We start from the raw sequence: 20,363 nt of genomic DNA, 5'->3' as shown, positions 1-20,363 counted from the left end.
TTTCTTTCTGGGATGTCGTCATCCAAGTCACCCCCTGGCTATCTACAGATAACATCTACAAGTTGGATACCTGGGTCCGAGTGGCTTACTTGGCTCACAAGAAGGAAACAGGGAATTCTTGAATTCCCTTTACATTTATGGCCATTATCATGGCTCTCTGCCAGTACACCAATCCCTCTGAATCAAAGTCCCCTACCCCAGACACCAAGCCCTCCCCCATTAGTGGAAAGGTTGACTCTGACTCTGACGAGGAGGATCACGATCCACTGTCCATAGAGGCAGCAATCCACGAACTTAAAGATCAGCATATCCGCTCCCATAGCTCCTTCCCTCCCTGGTTCCCTTTCCAAGGGAAACACTCTTGCCAACAGGGTCGCCTCTACTGGGGCAATGACTATGTCCACTGAGGCTGCTGACCATTTCCATGAGCAAAGCCATACCAACCTTAAGGGCTTACAAGCACGCTTCCCAGGCATTCCTATAGCCCAGCTTAACCGCATGATTAATACCTGTTCCTCCTGCACCTCCCTTATCAGAACACCCAGGATCCAAGCCCCTGGGGTCAACCCCGTGGCCTTAAGGTCAATGCTCTGTGGCAAATTGACGTTACCCACATCCCACAGTTCAGCAGGCAAAAGTATGTCTTTGTAACAATAGATACATACTCCAAGTTCATCTGGGCCACAGCCCAAACTGGTGAAAATGCCAAGAAACTCATGTCCCATATGTTACCTTGTTTTGCGATTATGAGCCTCCCCTTACAGGTCAAAACTGATAATGGTCCTGCATTTACTAGCCAACAATTCAAAGCCTTTTGCTCACTTTGGAGGTATTACTCATACCACAGGTATACCTTATAATCCACAAGGCCAAGGTATTATCGAGAGAGCTCACCAAACGCTAAAGAATCAATTAATAAAAAAGAGGAGGGATGCACCCCCCAAATGTCCAGCTGGCCTTGGCTCTCACTAAAACTCTTTAATATTTATAGAAATTCTGAAAAACCCCCTATAGTTAATCACTGGCAAGCTCCCCACTTCCCCCCTGCTATACAGGGCAGATGAAGGGACCCCTTAGATGGCCTTTGGAAGGGACCAGACCCCCTGTTAACCATGGGAAGGGGATTTGTGTGTGTTTTTCCACAGGCCTCTCCAAAACCCACTTGGGTCCGGCATTACCCGAAAGATGGCACGAAAGATGGCACGAAGGATGGCACGACTCTCCTTGACGAATACAACTAAAAGGAAACGCCAGAGGATCCGCCGCAAGCCTGAGACTCCTAAAGCGACATGGCATGACCTGAAGAACCTAATCCACAGAGCCCAGGGGCAAGACCCCCCAACAGCCCCCCTTTCACCTCTTGCTCTTTCCGTATATCTTGTCCTACTATCTGGCCTTTCCACCTCTGCTACACCTGCTACACCTGCTACACCTGCTACACCTGCTACACCTGCTACACCTGCTACATCTGCTACACCTGCTACATCTGCTACACCTGCTACACCTGCTACACCTGCTACACCTGCTACACCTGCTACTCTACCAGTTTGAGGTGCAGGAGACCCACAATGAGATTAACAAGATCATAGGAACCGGTAATTGCTCCCTTGCTGGGTGCATCTACTAACCTCCTCTTCTCCAAACATTCCCCACTGTTCAAGGAACCTCTCCCTATGCTCTAATGTGTGTCCCCTCCCCCCCCTTTATGTTCTGGTGTAGCTTCACCTTGTCCTTCCATATCAACTCCTCCTCGCCCAACCCATGCCTTCTAGTCTCTCTTATTCCACAGCTCACCTTATATGGACAGGGCAAGTTCCAGTGGCTGACCTCCCCCACCAGAATAAGGAAAGCAGTGTTCCTTCCCCTGATCGTTGGCATCGGACTAACTGTCTCTATTGGACTTGCCGGCAGTGCCCTCGGCCACTCCCTCCACACTGCTGGTCTCCTGGAAGAACAACTTCAGCAGTCCCTAGATTTCACGGCTGAGAGCCTCCAGTCCTTACGTATACGAATCGGGACTGGTAGAACAAAATGTTAAGACTTTCCATGACCTCAGTTGTGATTTAAAAAAACGGCTTGCTCCCTTAGCTCCGGACTCTTGGGTGTCATCCCCCATGTTATCTTGGATTCTTTCCCTCCTGACTTCTCTCCTTGCTATTGGTACGCTGCTCCTTGTCGCTCCATGCATCCTGCAGTTCCTAAAGAACCATCTCCAGGACATGGTCCAAGTGATGATCCAGAAAGTCTCGGTTCACCCCTACTCTCCCATCCCGCCAGCTGACTTGAAAGTCATGGCCAACCTCTTTTAACAAAAGAAAAGGGGGGAGTTGTGGGTCTAATACATGTTTGAGCATGGACGGTTGACCCCCCCGGAAGCTTGTCTATCAGTCTCCCCTTGGCATGTCAGCCGTTGTGGTGGAGCGAGACGGGCTGGAGTACTCGGAGGAATTCCAACCAGCCTATCAGTCTCACCGCGACTCCTTGCCCCTCCCCCCTCTGATAGGCTTTGCTTTCCTTAAGTTTCTATTTCCCCATTCCAGCATCACCCTGTATACCTTCCCCTTGCCTCACTCTCTTTCCTTATAAGGGGATATTGGTCTCATTGGCCAGCTTGGCTACTTCCCCTGTGCAGCTGACCCTTTATAAACTTGTAACTGAAACAATAAAGTTGTTCCGTCCACCGCCACAGTGCCCTGAGGTGGTTTGTTGTACCATCCACTGCCACTTGTGCTGGAAGAGCACTCAGTGAGCTCATCCTTGCTGCTGCTGGCCCGAGATTCCCTGCTCTCCATCTGTCTCTGGTGGCCATTGGACCAGACAGTGAAATGGAAGCTGGGCTGGCCCATTCCCACAGGAAACCCGACAAATAAATAAAATCTTTTTTTAAAAAAAAGTACAACATAAAACTTCATGCATTAGTCTGTGTTAACTAGGAACAAATTGCAAAAAGCTGATAACTACTACCTAAAACTAACATCTGTCTTGTTTTCCACTTAATAGACTTATTTTTTCAAGCAATTTTAGTTTGCATCCCTTTTCAAAAAGACAACAAGCATTTATTTGCTGTTTGTTGCAATACTATATGAACATTAAACAGAATGAAACATCATATTTATGGGGTCAGGTGGTGGCGCACCCAGTTAAGCACACATATCACCAAGCACAGGGACCTGGGTTCAAGCCCCCGCTCCTCACCTGCAGGGGGTCTACTTCACAAGCAGTGAAGCAGGTCTGCAGGTATCTGTCTTTACTCCTTACTATCTCCCTGTCCTCTCTCAATTTATCTCTGTCCTATCTAATAAAAAATCTACTAGAAAAAAAATCATTTTATTACTTTAAGACAAAACCAGTGTGAAACATCTACAGTATTAATGTGTATGGTTTAATTAAATCATAAACTAATTTACTTATTCATAATTCGGTTTCTTTTAGTAATCTGCCTTTTTTTTTTTTTCTTTTTCTCACCAGAGCACGGCTCAGCTCTGGCTTATGGTGGTACGGGGAATTGAACCTGGGACTTTGGAGCCTCAGGCATGAGAGGCTGTTTTTTTTTTTTCTCCCTTCCATTGGACCACTCTTCAACTCTGCCTTATGATGGTGTGGGGGACTGAACCTGAGACTTCAGAGCCTCAGGCATAAGAATCTCTCTGCATAACCATTATGTTATCTACTCCCACCTCCACCCTTAGGTTTTAATAGAGCAAAAAATGTCAGTTTTGTGGCCTAGGAGGTGATACAGTGGATAAAATATTGGCTCCTCAAACATAAAACAAGCAACATATTTACCAGAATGATGCTCTGGTTCTTTTTCTCTGATAAGTAAATACATTTTTTGAAATATCTAATTATTTTATATTAAATCATTGGACAAGATTGAGAAATGGTAAGAACAGATTATGAAAAAGAAAAGAAAAACAAACAGATTAGGAGGTGTTCAGAATGATGGTCTTCCTTGGGATAAATGACCTTTTTCTCAAGAGAATACTCTTGTTGGGAGAATTACTTTTGTGTACCTTCTTAGTCAAGTAAAAGTTGTGGGTTTGGTGTATTGCAGCAAAGTAAAGGACTCTGAGGTGGAGGGTGAGAGGGTTCAGGTCCCAGAGCATGATGGTGAAGGAGGACCTGGGGGCGGGGAGTGGGGAGGGGGCTCGTATTAAGCAGAAAACTGAGAAATGTGACGCATATAATGTCAACTTTATACCATTAACCCCCCCAATTTAAAAAATGCGGGCTACAAAATCTAATGCTGATGGGTTCCCATTAAAACAGTTTTCCTCCTGTTTGCTCTCCCCCTCCAAGGACTCCTCATACCACTACACCCAATCAGACCAAGGCATGCACCGCCACAGCTTTCCATGCAGTGTCCACCAGTTTGAGTCTTCGGGGACAATGACCAATGATAATCCTGACCTTTTGGATTCCCAAGTCCAGTATAGTGCTGAGCCTCAGTTGTATGGTAATGCCAGCAGTGAACATCCCAACAATCAAGATCAAAGTAATAATGTTCCTGAGGAGGGTTTACCTTCTACTGAAGAACCGCCCCCGAGTATTAAGAAGATCATACACGTGCTGGAGAAGGTCCAGTATCTTGAGCAAGAAGTAGAAGAGTTCGTAGGGAAAAAGACAGACAAAGCATACTGGCTGCTGGAAGAAATGCTAACCAAGGAACTTCTGGAGTTGGATTCAGTTGAAACTGGGGGCCAGGACTCTATCCGGCAGGCCAGGAAAGAGGCTGTTTGTAAAATCCAGGCCATACTGGAAAAACTGGAAAAGAAGGGATTATGAAAGAGTTTAGAACACAGGACAAAAGCCTGTTACTAACTTGACCAAAGATCTCTTGATTTTGGTTGATTGTACTCATTTTTGAAAACTGAATTGGTGACAAGAAACAATACATTCAGCTTTGATTTAAAACTTGAAAAAGTGGTAAAGGGCTTGGAAAAATATTTTAGTTATGGGTTGTTTTCAGACCAGTGGATGGAATAGGAAAACTGGGTTTATCAATATTGCCAAGTAGACTTCTTCAGAAGTGTATGGATATTGACAAACTGCTTCTTACTTGCAGGAGGGAAATTTATACTATGTAACAGGCTTATCAGAAGGAGACAATATAATCTGAGACAAACAGGCTGTTTTTGAAATATCTGGATTACATGTCATGATTTTGTACAGTGTGACTGCTTTCAACATATATTTCATATGTAAATTACAACTTGGACTTTAGCCTTCCTTGATCTCTGTATTGTTTTATTATTTGCAGTTCACAAATATAGTATTCTTTACTTCTTGGTACATTTTTGTAGTAATATGTTAATATAATTATTCAAGAGATTATATTGTTAGCCAGAAATTATGGCAATTCTGAATGAATTCTGAATCTTTTCATCACTTGAATATGTCATGGTGTGTGGTGAATTCTTGAGGTAAATTGTCTCCTTTCTTGTACAGATCACTAGATTAGAGTTCTGCCATTTCTCCTTTTCATGTTACTGTCGAAAGAGAATTTGGAAATACCACTGGCACAGGAATGAAAATTTTTATGGCCATTTTTCATTTTATTGTATTTGGATAAAGATCTACTGTCCTTTGAAATATACTTATTTTTCTTTTACAAAGTGTGAACAACTTCACTATTGTTGCTTCTGTATGGAACATTGTGATAAATACAGATGAACAATTAAATGCTACAGTGAGTAGAAGTAATCACAAAGTTAATAAACATGACTTTTTGAAAGTACTACTCTTCATTGAAAATACTAGTTTACCATTAAGATCCCTGTGACAAATTTGAGCTCAGATTATAGTTGAAGAGAATGAGGGTAAGTGGAAGAGGATTAATGCTCAGGGAATGAACCAGCCACTGGCTAGAGTGGGGAATTACCTTCTTCCTCTTTTCCCCAGATAGAAAGATTGAAGCAGAGGAAGAGAGAGAGAGAGAGAGAAAACACCCATGGCACTGAAGCTCAAACCTCAGCATGCACATGGCAGTGCTCTGTCCAAGTAAGCTATATTTACAGCCCTATTTTCTTCTTTTAAAGGTAGATTTGTTTGTCTTTTCCCCTCTCAAGTAAATCTGACAATGTTGCTAGTTTATGTGTGTGTGTGTATGTATATAAAAATATGTATTACTATTAATTACGGTCATTTTAGAGCCAAAGTTAAGGGAGAGCTATTGAAAAGGTCTTATCTGGGCTTGTTTGTAATGTGTGTGCTTAACCAAGTGTGCCACCACCTGGCCCCTGGGCTTGTTTGTGTAGTTCTTTGCTGCTGTATAGAAGAGATGAGATAAATGGCCTACTTTTTAAAAAAAACATCTGAAGTGAGTACAGTATCTGTTGGAAAAACACCTATTTCTTTCTCTTTATTTAACATTAATGTTTTATTGTTTTGCTCTATCCCTCAAAAGAAAATTGAGGACTACATAATATAGTAGAATATGTATACTGTTTCTCTAGTACTCAAATAGGTACATTATTCCAAAATATTTAAAAAGATCAAATGATAAGATTATATGATTACCCTTAGATTTCCAGAAATTCAGGATCTCTGTGGAATTATGGATATTCTTTTATTATTATTATTATTATTATTAGTGATTTAATATTGGTTTACAAAATTACAAGATAACGGGAACAACTCGACACCGTTCCCACCACCAGAGTTCTGTGTCTTCATTCCCTCCATTGAAACTGCGGTGGTTCTCCTCAGGTCACAGGTATGGGTTGACTATTATTTCTATGAATAATAAAACACTGGGAGTTGGGCGGTAGCACAGCGGGTTAAGCGCGGGTGGCGTGAAGCATAAGGATCCTGGTTCGAGTCCCCGGCTCCCCACCTGCAGGGGAGTCAATTCACAGGTGGTAAAGCAGGTCTGCAGGTGTCCGTCTTTCTCCCTCTCTGTCTTCCCGTCCTCTCTCTCTTTCTCTCTGTCCTATCCAACAACGACAACAATAATTACAATAAAACAAGGGCAACAAAAGGGAATAAATATTTAAAATCATAATAATAAATTTCTATTTCTTTTCTTTACTAGAGCACTGCTCAATTCTGTTTATGGTAGTATGGGGATTGAACCGGGGACTTTGGAGCCTTAGGCAAAACATCTATTTCTTAAGATATGCAAGTGATACATATTTTTCCAGACTGCAGGCCTATTCATGATAGTAAATCACTATAATAAAGCTCCTCTCTTTATATCAAAATAAACAAACAAATGTAAGGAAAAGAAGTGGAATAAAAATACTGGCTGAGTCTCATGGTGAGGATGAGACTTGATGAGATAATGTAGTGATAATTTTATTCTGGGATTTTATAAATTTTGGCCTGATACAGGAATGTTTTTTAAAAATGTCTTTTCTATGAATGTTAGAAAATAGTACTTGAAATTAAAATTGTAGGTAGCAGAACTTTCAATCTACGTTAACATAAACCAATGAGACACTTTAGGAGGGAGCACTGATACTTAACTGAGTACCCAAGAAATCATTTTCCATGAAGTGTTTATATGTGTATTTTTAACAGGTACTTTTTTTAATTTTGAAGTAATTGTAGACTTCTTGTGGATTTGTAAAAATAGTAAGTGTTTCTGGAAACTCTTACCTTCTCACTATGTTAACATCTCACACAGCCAAAGAGAGTGTCAGCTTAAGAAATTAGCCTTGATACAATACTATTAACTAGAGAGTTTGAAAAATAGCAATTTTCTTAGTCTTTTAAATAGTATAATTTCACTGTTCCAGGATCCCACCTAGCTGTCATGTCTCAACTGTGTCTGCTCTTCTGTGACACTGTATCAGACACTTGTTGTAATGCATTTCAGGTATTGTTAGCCTTAGCCACTACTTAAGGTGATGTGCTAGGATTCTCTTATTCTTCCTCTGCTTTCCTTTGACTAAGTATGTGCTGGAGATACTTTGAGACTATGCAAATGTCCTATTTCTGCTTCACCTTTTTGCCTACTCATTTTTGTATCCCTTGGCAGACCTGCTTGTGCTGGTTACTATTGTGTTGTGCTAATGGTGATTTTCTATTTTTCTCACTCCTTCTGCCATATATGGTTTGAAATCTTCTGTAAGGAAGGGTTTTTGCTTCTAGATTTATAGTTTTAATTATAATAAGGTACAAACTTGGAATTTAAAGATGCAAACCCTGTTTAAATTGATTCCAAATACCAGGATCTAAGAAAGTATAAAGTGAAAACTTGTTTTGGAAAAATACAGTGAAGAAGGAAAATGATATGTATGATTTGTGGATTTGGTTCAGTTTTTTTTATTTACGATTTGCTCCAGACTGAATTTAAAAATTCCTTGTAGTTTTACATGTGAACTTTAAAAAAGTGTCTAAATTTATATTACTTGGGGATAGTTTTTGTCCAAATCTTGAATAAAGTTACCCAGACTTGGCATGTTAAATCTAACTATGTCTTCTTTATAATAATCCAGTATTGTTCTAAATATAAATGCCAATATAAATATTTAAAAGAGTCCTAGTAGCGTATTTGGGGGATAAGTTATGCTAGTCTTTCTACATTGTTGGTGTGAAAATTTTTTTACTTATTCTTTTTTTTAAAAGGTTTTTTTTAAACGTTATTTATTGAATAGAGACATCCAGAAATCAAGAGGGAAGGGGTGATAGGGAGAAAAACAGAGAGACACCTGCAGCCCTGCTTCACCACTTGCAAAGCTTTCCTCCTGTATGTGGGGACGGGGACTTGAACCTGGGTCCTTGTGCATTGTAATGTGTGTGCTCTACCAGGTGCGCCACCACCCGCCCCTTATTTATTCTTTTATAGTGATTTATAAGACTATAAGATAACAAAGGTACAGTGTCACGTGTCACCCCCCGAGTTCTGTATCCCCCTCCCCACCAAAGAGAACAACTATAGTTCTCACAAAGTCTTAGAGACAAAATGGCTACTTTTAAAAAATGTTTATTCATTCCCTTTTGTTGCCCTTGTTTCATTGTTGTATTTATTATTGGTGTTGCTACTAATGTCGTTGTTGGATAGGACAGAAAGAAACAGAGAGAAGAGGGGAAGACAGAGGGGGAGAGAAAGACACCTGCAGACCTACTTCACCACTTGTGAAGCGACTTCCCTGCAGGTGGGGAGCCGGGGGCTCGAACCCAGATCCTTACGCTGGCCCTTGCGCTTTACGCCACCTGTGCTAAACCACTGCACTACCGCCGACTCCCGGCTACTTTTTTTTTTTTTTGCCTTAAGGTTTATCTCTGGAGCTGGGTGCCCGCACCACGAATCCACCACTCCTGTGGCCACCCTTTTCCATTTTATGGAAAGAGGAGGGGAAGACAGAAAGGGAGAGAGAAAGAGACCTGCAGACCTGCCTACCGCCCCTCGAAGCTTCCCCCCTGCAGTTGGGGAGCAGGGGCTCGAACTGGGATCCTTGCGCAAGTCCCTGCACCTCCCACCACCCTAACCTGGTGCACCACCACCCACCCCCTGGAATTCTTTTTAATGCTTTCAAAAGTGACCCAGGAGGTGGTGCAGTAGATGAAATGTTGAATTTTCAGCATGAGTTCAGTCCGCAGTGGCGCATATACCTGTATGATCCTCCCGCTTATTCTCTCTCTCTCTCTCTCTACTATCCTCCCATGTGCTCTCTCACTGATCAATAAATAAATCATTAAAATAAATACATCTTAAAATAGCATTTTTCCGCCCAAGGATCCTGGTTCTAGCCCCCGCCCCCCCCCCCCTGGATCCCCACCTGTAGGGGATCACCTCACAAGCAGTGAGGCAGTTCTGCAGGTGTCTTTCTCCCTTTCTGTCTTCCCCTCTTCTCTGTTTCTTTTGGTCCTATCCAAAAATTCGAAAAAACGGCCTCTGGGAGCAGTGGATTCGTAGTGCAGCCACTGAGCCCCAGTGATAACCCTGGAGGAGAAAAAGTAGCATTTTTTTTTTAAATCAATTTTTTGGGGCCAAGTGGTGGCTCACCTGGTTGAGCGCACATATTACTCTGAGCAAGAACCTGGGCTCAAGCCCCCAGACCCCACCTGCAGGGGGAAAGCTTTGTGAGTGGTGAAGCAGTGTTATAGGTCTCTCTGTCTCTCCCTATCACCCTCGATTTCTGGCTGTCTCTATCCAATAAATCTATAAAAATACAGTTTTTGGTGTATTGTTTTGTTTTGCAGAGTCAAGACCTTGTGCATGCACAATTTCACTGTTCCCAGCCAGTTTTTTCATTCAGATCACAGTGCCATGCTGTGCTGGGGCTTGAACCTGGGCTGCATCTATGGCAAGGTACATGCCCTAACTGGTGAGCTATCTCTCAGGATCAAAAACAGTTTGTTTTTTTTTGCCTCCAGGGTTATTGCTGGGGCTCGTTGCCTACACTAGGAATCCACTCCTCCTGGAGGTTATTTTTTTCCCTTTTGTTGCCTTTGTTGTTTATCCTTGTTATTATTATTGTCATTGTTGTTGGATAGGACAGAGAGGAATGGAGAGAGGAGGGGAAGACAGAGAGGAGAAGAGAAAGATAGACACCTGCAGACCTGCTTCACCGCTTGTGAAGCAACTCCCCCTCTGCAGGTGGGGAACCGGGGGCTCAAACCTGGATCCTTAGGCCAGTCCATGCACTTTGTGCCATGTGCGCTTAACCCACTGCACTACCGCCTGGCCCCCCAAAAGCAGTTTTTTAATTGACTGATACCATTAAAGATAGGTTAATTCCTTGGAAGTAGCTCAGTTTAGTAGAATGCAGGACTTATGTGGTTGAAGTTGTTGATTCATCCCAGGTTCCACATGTACTGGAGTAATGTATGCTTTCTCTCTCATACGAAGCTAGTGCATGTGAAATAAAGATAGACCCTTGGGCAGGGGTAGGTAGCATAATGGTTATGCAAACATATTCTCATGCCTGAGACTCCGAAGTCCCAGGTTCAATCCCTCACACTGCCATAAGCCAGGGCTGATCAGTGCTCTGGTTTAGAAAATAAGTGATATATATATCTATAAAAAGGGATATATATATTATATATATATATAATATTATTATATATAATATATATAATATATATAATAATATATATAATATAATATTATATATATAATATAACATATATATAATAATATATATATTATTATATATATATATATCCCTTTTTATAGACTAATTAAATTTTTTTAAAGTTTTTACTATTTCCCCTTTTGTTGTCCTTGTTTTATTGTTGATGTTGTCATTGTTGGATAGGACAGAGAGAAATGGAGAGAGGAGGGGAAGACAGAGACTGGGAGAGAAAGATAGACACCTGCAGACCTGCTTCACCACCTGTGAAGCGACTCCCCTGCAGGTGGGGAGCTGGGGGCTCGAACCAAGATAATTTTTGCTGGTCCTTGGGCTTCATGCCACGTGCACTTAACCCGCTGCGCTACCGCCTGACTCCCTTATAGACTAATTTTTTAAGTTCAATATAGAGAGGCTAGGCGGTGGCATACCTGGTTAAAGAGCACACACTACTGTGCACAAGGACCCAGGTTCAAGCCTCTAGTCCCCACCCGCAGAGGGAAAGCTTCACGAGTGGGAAAGTAGAGCTACAGGTGTCTTTCTGTCCCTTTCCCTATCTCCCCCCTCAATTTCTCTGTCTTTATTCAATAATAAATAAATAATTTTTTTAAAGATTGTATTTGTTAATAAGAAAGATAGGAGGAGAGAGAAAGAACCAGCCATCACTCACGGTACATGTGCTGCTGGAGATTGAGCTCAGGACCTCATGCTTGAGAGTCCAATGCTTTATCCACTGTGCCAACTCCCAGACCACACTAAATAAAAATTTTTAAAAAATATTTCTTCCCTTTTGTTGCCCTTTTTTATTGTTGTAGCTATTATGGTTGTTGTTATTGTTGTCATCATTGTTGGGTAGGACAGAGAGAAATGGAGGGAGGAGTGGAAGACAGAGAGGAGAGAAAGACAGACACATGTAGACCTGCTTCACCGATTGTGAAGCGATTCCCCCTCTGCAGGTGGGGAGCTGGGGGCTCAAACCTGGATCCTTGTGCCGGTCCTTGGTGATTTGCGCCATGTGCACTTAACCTGCTGCACTACTGCCCAAGTCCCTAAATAATATTTTTTTAAATAAAACTGCAGTTGTCTCTCTTCCTCTTTTTTGAAAACATATTTTATTTGTTTATCATTGGCTAGAGATGGGGAGAAATCGAAAGAGGAGGAGTAAATAGAAAGGAATATTGTTTCATGCCAGTCGCTCCTTGTACCCAGGTCTTTTGTTTGGATAGTTTTCCCATGGAGTGGGTTAACATTGAATGTTGAGCCCCCATATCTACAGAAAAGCTAACAGGTTTCCCCTCTATTGTTAAGTTACCCTGGGTTCGGGGAGGGGACCCAAACTCCATCGGCCGTAGTCACTGAGCTCACCCAGTTTTAGGATTTTTGTCTTATTGGCCTCAGTGTCCTTTTGTCTCCCCTTTCTTCTTGGACACTCTCTGGCCCTGTGACCCATCTCCCTGCAATATGCACACTGATCTTTAAGGAGCTTCTTTTTTTCCCTCCCCATATGGACCTCTGTTCTTTTCAAATCTTTGCGGAGGATGGGCCTCTCAGCCTTTCCACCAAGGGCGTTCTGCGGTAGCTGCCAACAATACCTTAGTGAGGTTCCGAGTCTGTCGCTCACTAGCTGCTGTCACTGTCCGTAATTGGCGTTCTTTTTTATTTTATTTTATCTTATTTATTCCCTTTTGTTGCCCTTGTTGTTTTCTTGTAGTAGTTATTGTTGTTGTTATTGATGCCGTCCTTCTTGGATAGGACAGAGAGAAATGGAGAGAGGAGGGGAAGACAGAGAGGGGCAGAGAAAGACAGACACCTGCAGACCTGCTTCACTGCCTGTGAAGCGACTCCCCTGCAGGTGGGGAGCCAGGGGCTGGAACCCGGATCCTTATGCTTTGCGCCACCTGCGCTTAACCCGTTGCGCTACTGCCCGACTCCCTAATTGGCGTTCTTGAGGGGTCTCTCAGTTGTTAAAGACTTTCTCCGCTACTGCCAATAGTTCCTGTAAAGACTAATCTATCTGTTTTCTGGAGTGTTTTCCGTATATCAGGGGCAACTTGGTTTATAAAGGCCATAATTACTGCTGACTTACTCTCTGGAGCTTCTGGATCAAGGGAGTGAACATTCGATACACCTCCATAATTCTTTCTAAGAAAGCAGCTGGGGTTTCTGTCTTTTCCTGTTGCATACTACTAATCTTAGCCAAATTGGTGGGTTGGCATGCTGCCGCCCGGAGACCACCCATTAGACTCTGGCCATAGATCTGGAGCTTCTCCTTACCTTCAGTTGAGTTAAAATCCCAGGTGGGGGGAGTTGAACGGTAGCGCAGCAGGTTAAGCGCATGTGGCGCGAAGCACAAGGACTGGAGTAAGGATCCCAGTTCAAGGCCCCGGCTCCCCACCTGCAGGGGAATCGCTTCACAGGCGGTGAAGCAGGTCTGCAGGTGTCTACCTCTCTCTCCCCCTCTCTGTCTTCCCCTCCTCTCTCCATTTCTCTCTGTCCTATTTAACAATGACAATAATAATAATAACTACAACAACAATAATAACTACAACAACAATAAAACCAAGGGCAACAAAAGGGAAAATAAATATTAAAAAAAAAAATCCCAGGTGGGTCTTATCAGAGGGAAACTGGCACCTATCAGGGCTGGGTTTAAGGTGGGGTTCCCGTCTGCCCCAGGCACAAGTTTTTGGGCTTCCAAGAGGATGCTTTCTTTTTCTTCTGTGGTAAAAAGAATCTGTAAAAGCTGCTGGCAGTCGTCCCAGGTTGGCTGATGGGTAAAAGCAACAGAATCTAACAGGTTAATGAGTGCTGCTGGTTTTTCTGAAAACTTAGGGTTCTGCATTTTCCAATTACAAAGGTCATTAGTGGAAAACGGCCAATACTGCATCAATTGTTCACCATTCTTATTCGGTGGCCCTAAGGCTCGGAGGGGCAGGGCCTCCGAATCAGCCCAGGGCTTCATAATCAGTAGAACAGTGTTGTAGGTGTCTCTTTCTCTTAATTTGTCTCTTTCAAAAAGAGGAAAGGTAGGAAGGAAGGAGAAAGAAATGAAGGAAGGAAGGAAGGTAGGAAGGAAGGAAGGAGGAAAGACTGGGTGGTGGTTCACCTGGTTGAGCACACATGTTACAGTGCACAAGGACCCAGGTTCAAACTCCCGGTCCCCATCTGCAGGGGAAATGCTTCATGAGTGGTGAAGCAGGGCTGCAGGTGTCTCGCTGTCTCCCTCTCAATTTCTCCCTGTCCCAATTTCTTTCTGTCTCTAATAACAAATAAATAAATATAATAAAAATAAAAATTGTATCCCAAGATGGGGCTTTCCCAATACTTTAAGAAAAAAGTATGTGGTCCAGGAAGCAGTGCAATGGATAAAGCACTGGACTCTCTCAAGCATGAGGTCCCGAGTTTAATCCCTGGCAGCACATGTACCAGAGTGATGTATGGTTCTTTTCTCCACCTATCTTCTTCATAAAAAAAAAAAAAAACTTTGTGGTGTGGGAGGTGGTGCAGTGTATAAAGCATTGGATTCTTAACCATGAGGTCCTGAGTTCAATCCCTGGCAGCACATGTGCCAGTGATGTCTGGTTCTTTCTCTCTCTGCCTATCTTTCTCATGAACAAATAAACAAATTATTTTAAAATGTCATAATCCTTATTTTAAAATAATAAATAAATTTTTTTTAAAAAGTTAAGTAATTGGGGGCATGGTGGTGGTGCACCCCATAAAGTACACATATTACCAAGTACAAGGACTTGGACTGGAGTTCCAGCTTCCCACCTACAGGGGTCCCGGTCACAAGCGGTGAAGCAGGTCTGCAGGTGTCTTATCTTCCCCTCTATCTTCCTCCTCTCTCAATTTCTCTCTATCCTATCTAGTAAAAATTAGAAAGGAAATAGGGGAGGGAACTGTGGATTTGTAGCACCAGCATGGAAGCCCCAGCAATAACCTGGGCAGAAAAAAACAAAAAATAAGGGGCCGGATGGTGAATAGGTTCCCTATTTGTTTATTTATTTTTAATATTTATTTATTTCCCTTTTGTTGCCCTCTTTTTTATTGTTGTTGTAGTTACTATTGTTGTTGTTACTGATATCGTCTTTGTTAGATAGGACAGAGAGAAATGAAGAGAGGAGGGGAAGACAGAGAGGGGGAGAGAAAGAGAGACACCTGCAGACCTGCTTCACCTCCTGTGAAGTGACGCCCCTGCAGGTGGGGAGCCAGGGGGCTCGAACCGGGATTCTTACTCCAGTCCTTGCCACGTGCGCTTAACTCGTTGCTACCGCCCTCCCAGATTCCCTTTTTTTTTTTTAAATTTGAAATTGTCTAAGTGTTTTTTTCCCTTTTTTTTGTTTTGTTTTTATTGAGGAATTAATGTTTTACATTCAACAGTAAGCACAATAGTTTGTACATGCATAACATTCTCCAGTTTCCCATATAACAATACAACCCCCACTAGGTCCACTGAATCCTTCTTGGAGCTGTATTCTACCCACCCACCCACCCCAGAGTCTTTTACTTTGGTGTGATACACCAATTCCATTTTGTTCCCTATTTTTTTTATCTCTCTGGGAGTATGGACCAAAGTTCCTTATGGGGTGCAGCAGGTGCAAGGTCTGGCTTCTGTAATTGCTTCTCTGATCATTATGGATGTCAGCATGTTAATCCACACTCCCAGCCTGTTTCTATCTTTCCTTGATGGAGTAGGATTCTGGGGACGTGAGGTTCCAGGACACATTGGTGAGATCGTCTGCCCAGGAAAATTAGATTGGCATCATGGCAACATCTGTAACTTAGTGACTGATTTATATTTAAGTAACAGAGTTGGTATAAGTACCATCTTTACACATAGACAAAATGACTGGAGATTTGAATGGTGAGAGCAGGTCTGCAGGTGTCTATCTCTCTCCCTTGCTATCTTCCCTTCTCCTCACAATTTCTTTCTGTCATATCCAATAAAATACGAAGAAAAAAAAAAGGGGGGGGGGACATGACTACTGGGAGCAGGAGAGAGAGAGAGAAGAGGAAGGAGGGAGCAGGTCTGCAGGTGTCTGTCTTTCTTTCCCCCTCCTCTCTCAGTTTATCTCTGTCCTATCCAATGCAATGAGAAAAAATAGTCACCAGGAGTAGGCTGGCCCCAAGCCCCAGCAATGACCAGAATGCAAGAGAGCATCGGGGAGTGGGGTAGGGATGAGAAGGTACACAAAAAATTGGAATGAGGGGGCCCGGGCAGTGGCACAGCACTTGGGATGGGGGGTTGCCTTGCGAGCAGTGAAGCAGGTCTGCAGAGTTCTATCTGTTTTCTTTCCTCTCTTGATTTCTCTGTCCTATCCAACGACAACAACAAAAGCAATAGCAAGAGCAACAAAATGGAAAAAATGGCCTTCTTGAGCAGTGGATTCGTGGTGCAGACAGCACCGATTCCCCAGCTATAACCCTGGAGAAAAAAAAAAAAAGAATTGCTCCCTAAGAATAGGTGTCAGTTGTCTTAAGGTTATAACAAGGAGACCTGTAAGGGAGTTGCTTCACAGGCGGTGAAGTAGGTCTGCAGGTGTCTATCTTTCTCTCCCCATATCTGTCTTCCCCTCCTCTCTCCATTTATCTCTGTCCTATCCAACAATGATGACGACAATAACAACAATAATAAAACAACAAGGAAAACAAGGGCAACAAAAGGGAATAAATAAATAATAAAAAAATTAAAAATTAAAAAAAAAGATTGTAACAAGGAGTCTGGTGGGAGCGCAGTGGGTTAAGTACATGTGGTGTGAAGTACAAGAACTGGCCCAAGGATCCGGGTTTGAGTCCCCAGCTCCCCACCTGCAGGGCAGTCACTTCACAGGTGGTGAAGCAGGTCTGCAAGTATCTGTCTTTCTCTCCCCCTCTCTGACTTCCCCTCCTCTCTCCATTTTCTCTCTGTCCTATCTGACGAGGACATCAGTGACAACAACAATAATGATTACAACAACAATAAAAAATAAGGACAAAAAAAGGGAAAATAAATATAAAAAATACACAATAGTCTGTAGTGAGTCAGTATCAAGTTCATAATGAAATAGCGTCCTTAGATACCCTCCTCACCCACTTCTTATTACAGTTCTCTCACTCACTCCAAAGCTAATCTTAGCGAAGCAAGGACTGCAAAAGCTGAATAAGGGCAAGAGACTGGCATACTTTAACGATGACTCTTTAGTCACTGTCAGGCCATTCCACCAGCTGGGGCCCTAATCGGGGAGTCCTGAGATTCCCAAACAGACTTGATGAGCCTTGAACTCGAATAAATCCCTCTCTCCATTGTTACTGGTCATTTCTATCACGAACAACAAAACAGACCCCTTTGTGGGGTCCCCATAGGACCTTGCCCTCAACTTGGATCAACAATGGTAGAGAAGGTTCCATCCTCCGAAGGGAGGATGGACAACATACTCTATGCTACACCTGAGGAAGATGGGTCGATAATGGGGCAGCATGGAATGTTCCTACTCATGACCACAGAATGTGAGCTCAGATCTAGAGGATGTAGAGGTCACACAGGCTCCTAAGCTAATTATGGGCCCCAGATCACATAAAATCGATGGGGTTTACAGTCAACAATATTTATACCCCTTTCCCATATTAGGGAGCTACTCTCTTCCCTGATCCAGCTTTCTGGTCCTTTTCTCAGCCATGACATCATCTTCCCAGACAACAATTAGGATCCATCTGCATATCAGATTTCAGGCTCAGGCAAAAAAACAAACAACACTAGTATAGCTACAAGCCCTTTGAAATATAACTAAAATATGCCTACTAGCTTTCTACAAAATGAAAGACCCCACCCCCACCCCCCAACACTTCATCTGCACTATTCCAGCCTTTAGGTCCATGATTGTTCAACAATTTGTTTGGCTTTGTATGTTAACTCTCTTTTCAGCCACCAGGTTCCAGATGCTAGCAGGATGCTGACCAGACTTCCCTAGACAGACAACCCCACCAATGTGCCCTTCCCACTAGGGAGAGAGAGAGACAGGTTGGGCATATGGAGCAACTTATCAATGCCCATACTCAGCAGGGAAGCAATTACAGAAGCCAGACCTTCAACCTTCTGCATCCCACAATGCTCTTGGGTCCATATCCCAGAGGGTTAAAGAATAGGAAAGCTATCAGGTTTGGGGATGGGATACGGAGTTCTGGTGGTGGGAATTGTGCGAAGTTGTACCCCTCTCATCCTATGGTTTTGTCAGTGTTTCCTTTTTATAAATAAAAAAATAATTAAAAAAAAAGATTATAGGGGAGTCAGGCTGTAGCGCAGCGGGTTAAGCGCAGGTGGCGCAAAGCACAAGGACCGGCATAAGGATCCCGGTTCGAACCCCGGCTCCCCACCTGAAGGGGAGTCGCTTCACAGGCGGTGAAGCAGGTCTGCAGGTGTCTATCTTTCTCTCTCCCTCTCTGTCTTCCCCTCCTCTCTCCGTTTCTCTCTGTCCTATCCAACAACGACAACAACAACAATAACTACAACAGTAAAACAACAAGGGCAACAAAAGGGAATAAATAAATAAAATAAAATATTTTTTTAAAAAAAGATTATAACACTATTTCTGCTTCTGACCTTACTAAAGACATCTTTGTGATTTCTGCACACTCAGAAAATAAATGAACAAACAAACAAACTTTACTTTCTGGCACAGGGTTCGCCAGGCTTATTTTGTATTTTCCCTGTTCTAGTCCTGGAGTCAGTTGTTTCTCCGAGAAGTCCTGCTTTCCCTTATTGAAGATTAATAGTGAACCCACAGTTTTGTAGTATTTCCAAAAACTGTGTTTTCACTGTTTTCTAGACTCTAGTCCTTTGTTAGGTGTGTGGTTTATAAATATTCCAATTTGTATCTTGTCTTTTCATTCTTTTTACTGATTCTCTCATGGAGCAAGTGCTAAATTCTGATGAAGTCCTAAGAACTCTTAGCTGACACTCACTCCCAGTTTCTGCAGATATTCTACAGCTTTTATTTTCTTTGTTTTTTCTTCTACTTCTTCTATTTCTCCTCCTCCTCTTCCTCCTCCTTCATCTTTTTGCTTCCAAAAAAAGGCTGGGGTTTAGTGTTGGCGGTATGAATGCACTGCTCCTGGTGATTATTTTTTCCATTTTATAGGCTAGGACAGAGAGAACTTGAGAGAGGACTGGAAGATAGAGAGGGGGAGAGAAAGATAAACATGGTGGCACACCCGGTTAAGTGCAAGGACCCGCTCCCCACTTGCAAGGAGTCAGTTCACAGGTGGTGAAGCAGGTTTGCAGGTGTCTCTCTCTCTAGCTCTTTCTTCCCCTCTCTCTATCCCCCTCCTCTCTCAATTTCTCTCTATCCTATCCAACAACGAATTGCGTCAACAAGGGCAATAATGATAACCACAACAAGGCTACAACAAGGGCAACAAAAGGGGAAAAAAATGGCCTCCAGGAGCGGTGGATTCGTGGTGCAGGCACCGAGCCCAGCATTAACCCTGGAGGAGGAAAAAAAAAAAAGATATTTAAAAAATCTACATTTTCAGAAATGATTTATGTATTTTTTATTTTTATCATTGATGTCCTTATTATTGTTGTTGTTACTGATGTCATTGTTGTTGGATAGGACAGAGAGATTTTGAGAGAGGAGTGGAAGATAGAGAGGGGGAGAGAAAGATAGACACCTGCAGACCTGTTTCACTGCTTGTGCAATGAACCTCCTGCAGGTGGGGAGCCAGGGGCTTGAACTGGGGTTCTTATGCTGGTCCTTGCACTTCACACCATGTATGTGCTTAACCCACTGTGCTACCACCTGAGCACCCCCCCCCAAGTGATTTTTATATAAGCTCAAGAAAGACCAGAACACTGTTCTAGCTGGGGGTGGAACCCCATGCATGCAGTAAGACTTGAGTTCTACCTGCTGTGTATCCTCACACCTTCACACTTGCCTTGCTTTACTCTCCACACATCCACACATACATACTTTTTGAATACTGAAATGAGGTCTGTTCTGGATATAAATGGAAATAACTGATGTGGAAAAAAAAATTTTCTGACTTTTTTATGCAGTACTAGGGAATGAATCCAGGACCTCATCATACAGCTGAGTGCCCCTCCTTGGCCCAGTTTCTTCTCCTCCTCCCTTCTTCTTTCTCTTTCTTTTCCTTTTCTATTCTTCTTTCTTTCTACCCCTACTCCCTTCCCATCTTCCCTTCTTTCTTTTCTTTTCCTTTTTTTTTTTTTTTTTTTTTTAGAGTCAGACAGGAGAGATAACACAGCACTGCTCTACCATCCATGGAAATCCCCCAATGCTATTTAAGGTGTCTTTATGTGGTCTCAAGTCTTGGAATTGTTGCTGGGAAGGTGGGGGTGAGGGT

General features: G+C 42.8%; 2 protein-coding genes across 3 annotated transcripts in view; both read left to right on the top strand.

The window, feature by feature from the left end:
- The window catches only part of BAG4 (BAG cochaperone 4), a 35,051-nt gene extending 29,316 nt beyond the window's left edge, over positions 1-5,735 (top strand). The window contains exon 5 of one of the 2 annotated variants that reach the window (XM_007516703.3): positions 4,300-5,735. In XM_007516703.3, the coding sequence (XP_007516765.2) occupies positions 4,300-4,785 (486 nt within the window). In that variant the 3' untranslated portion in view covers positions 4,786-5,735. Of the gene's footprint in view, positions 1-1,145; positions 2,683-4,299 lie in introns of those variants that run through there. The other variant, XM_060182526.1, reaches the window with a different exon arrangement.
- The window catches only part of DDHD2 (DDHD domain containing 2), a 93,985-nt gene that overhangs the window by 1,747 nt on the left and 71,875 nt on the right, over positions 1-20,363 (top strand). The window lies entirely within an intron of this gene.

The sequence above is a fragment of the Erinaceus europaeus genome, chromosome 2, assembly GCF_950295315.1.
Source record: "Erinaceus europaeus chromosome 2, mEriEur2.1, whole genome shotgun sequence".
Taxonomy (NCBI): domain Eukaryota; kingdom Metazoa; phylum Chordata; class Mammalia; order Eulipotyphla; family Erinaceidae; genus Erinaceus; species Erinaceus europaeus.
The sequence above is the reverse complement of the archived record's forward strand: the minus strand, read 5'-3'. Positions and strand labels throughout refer to the sequence as shown.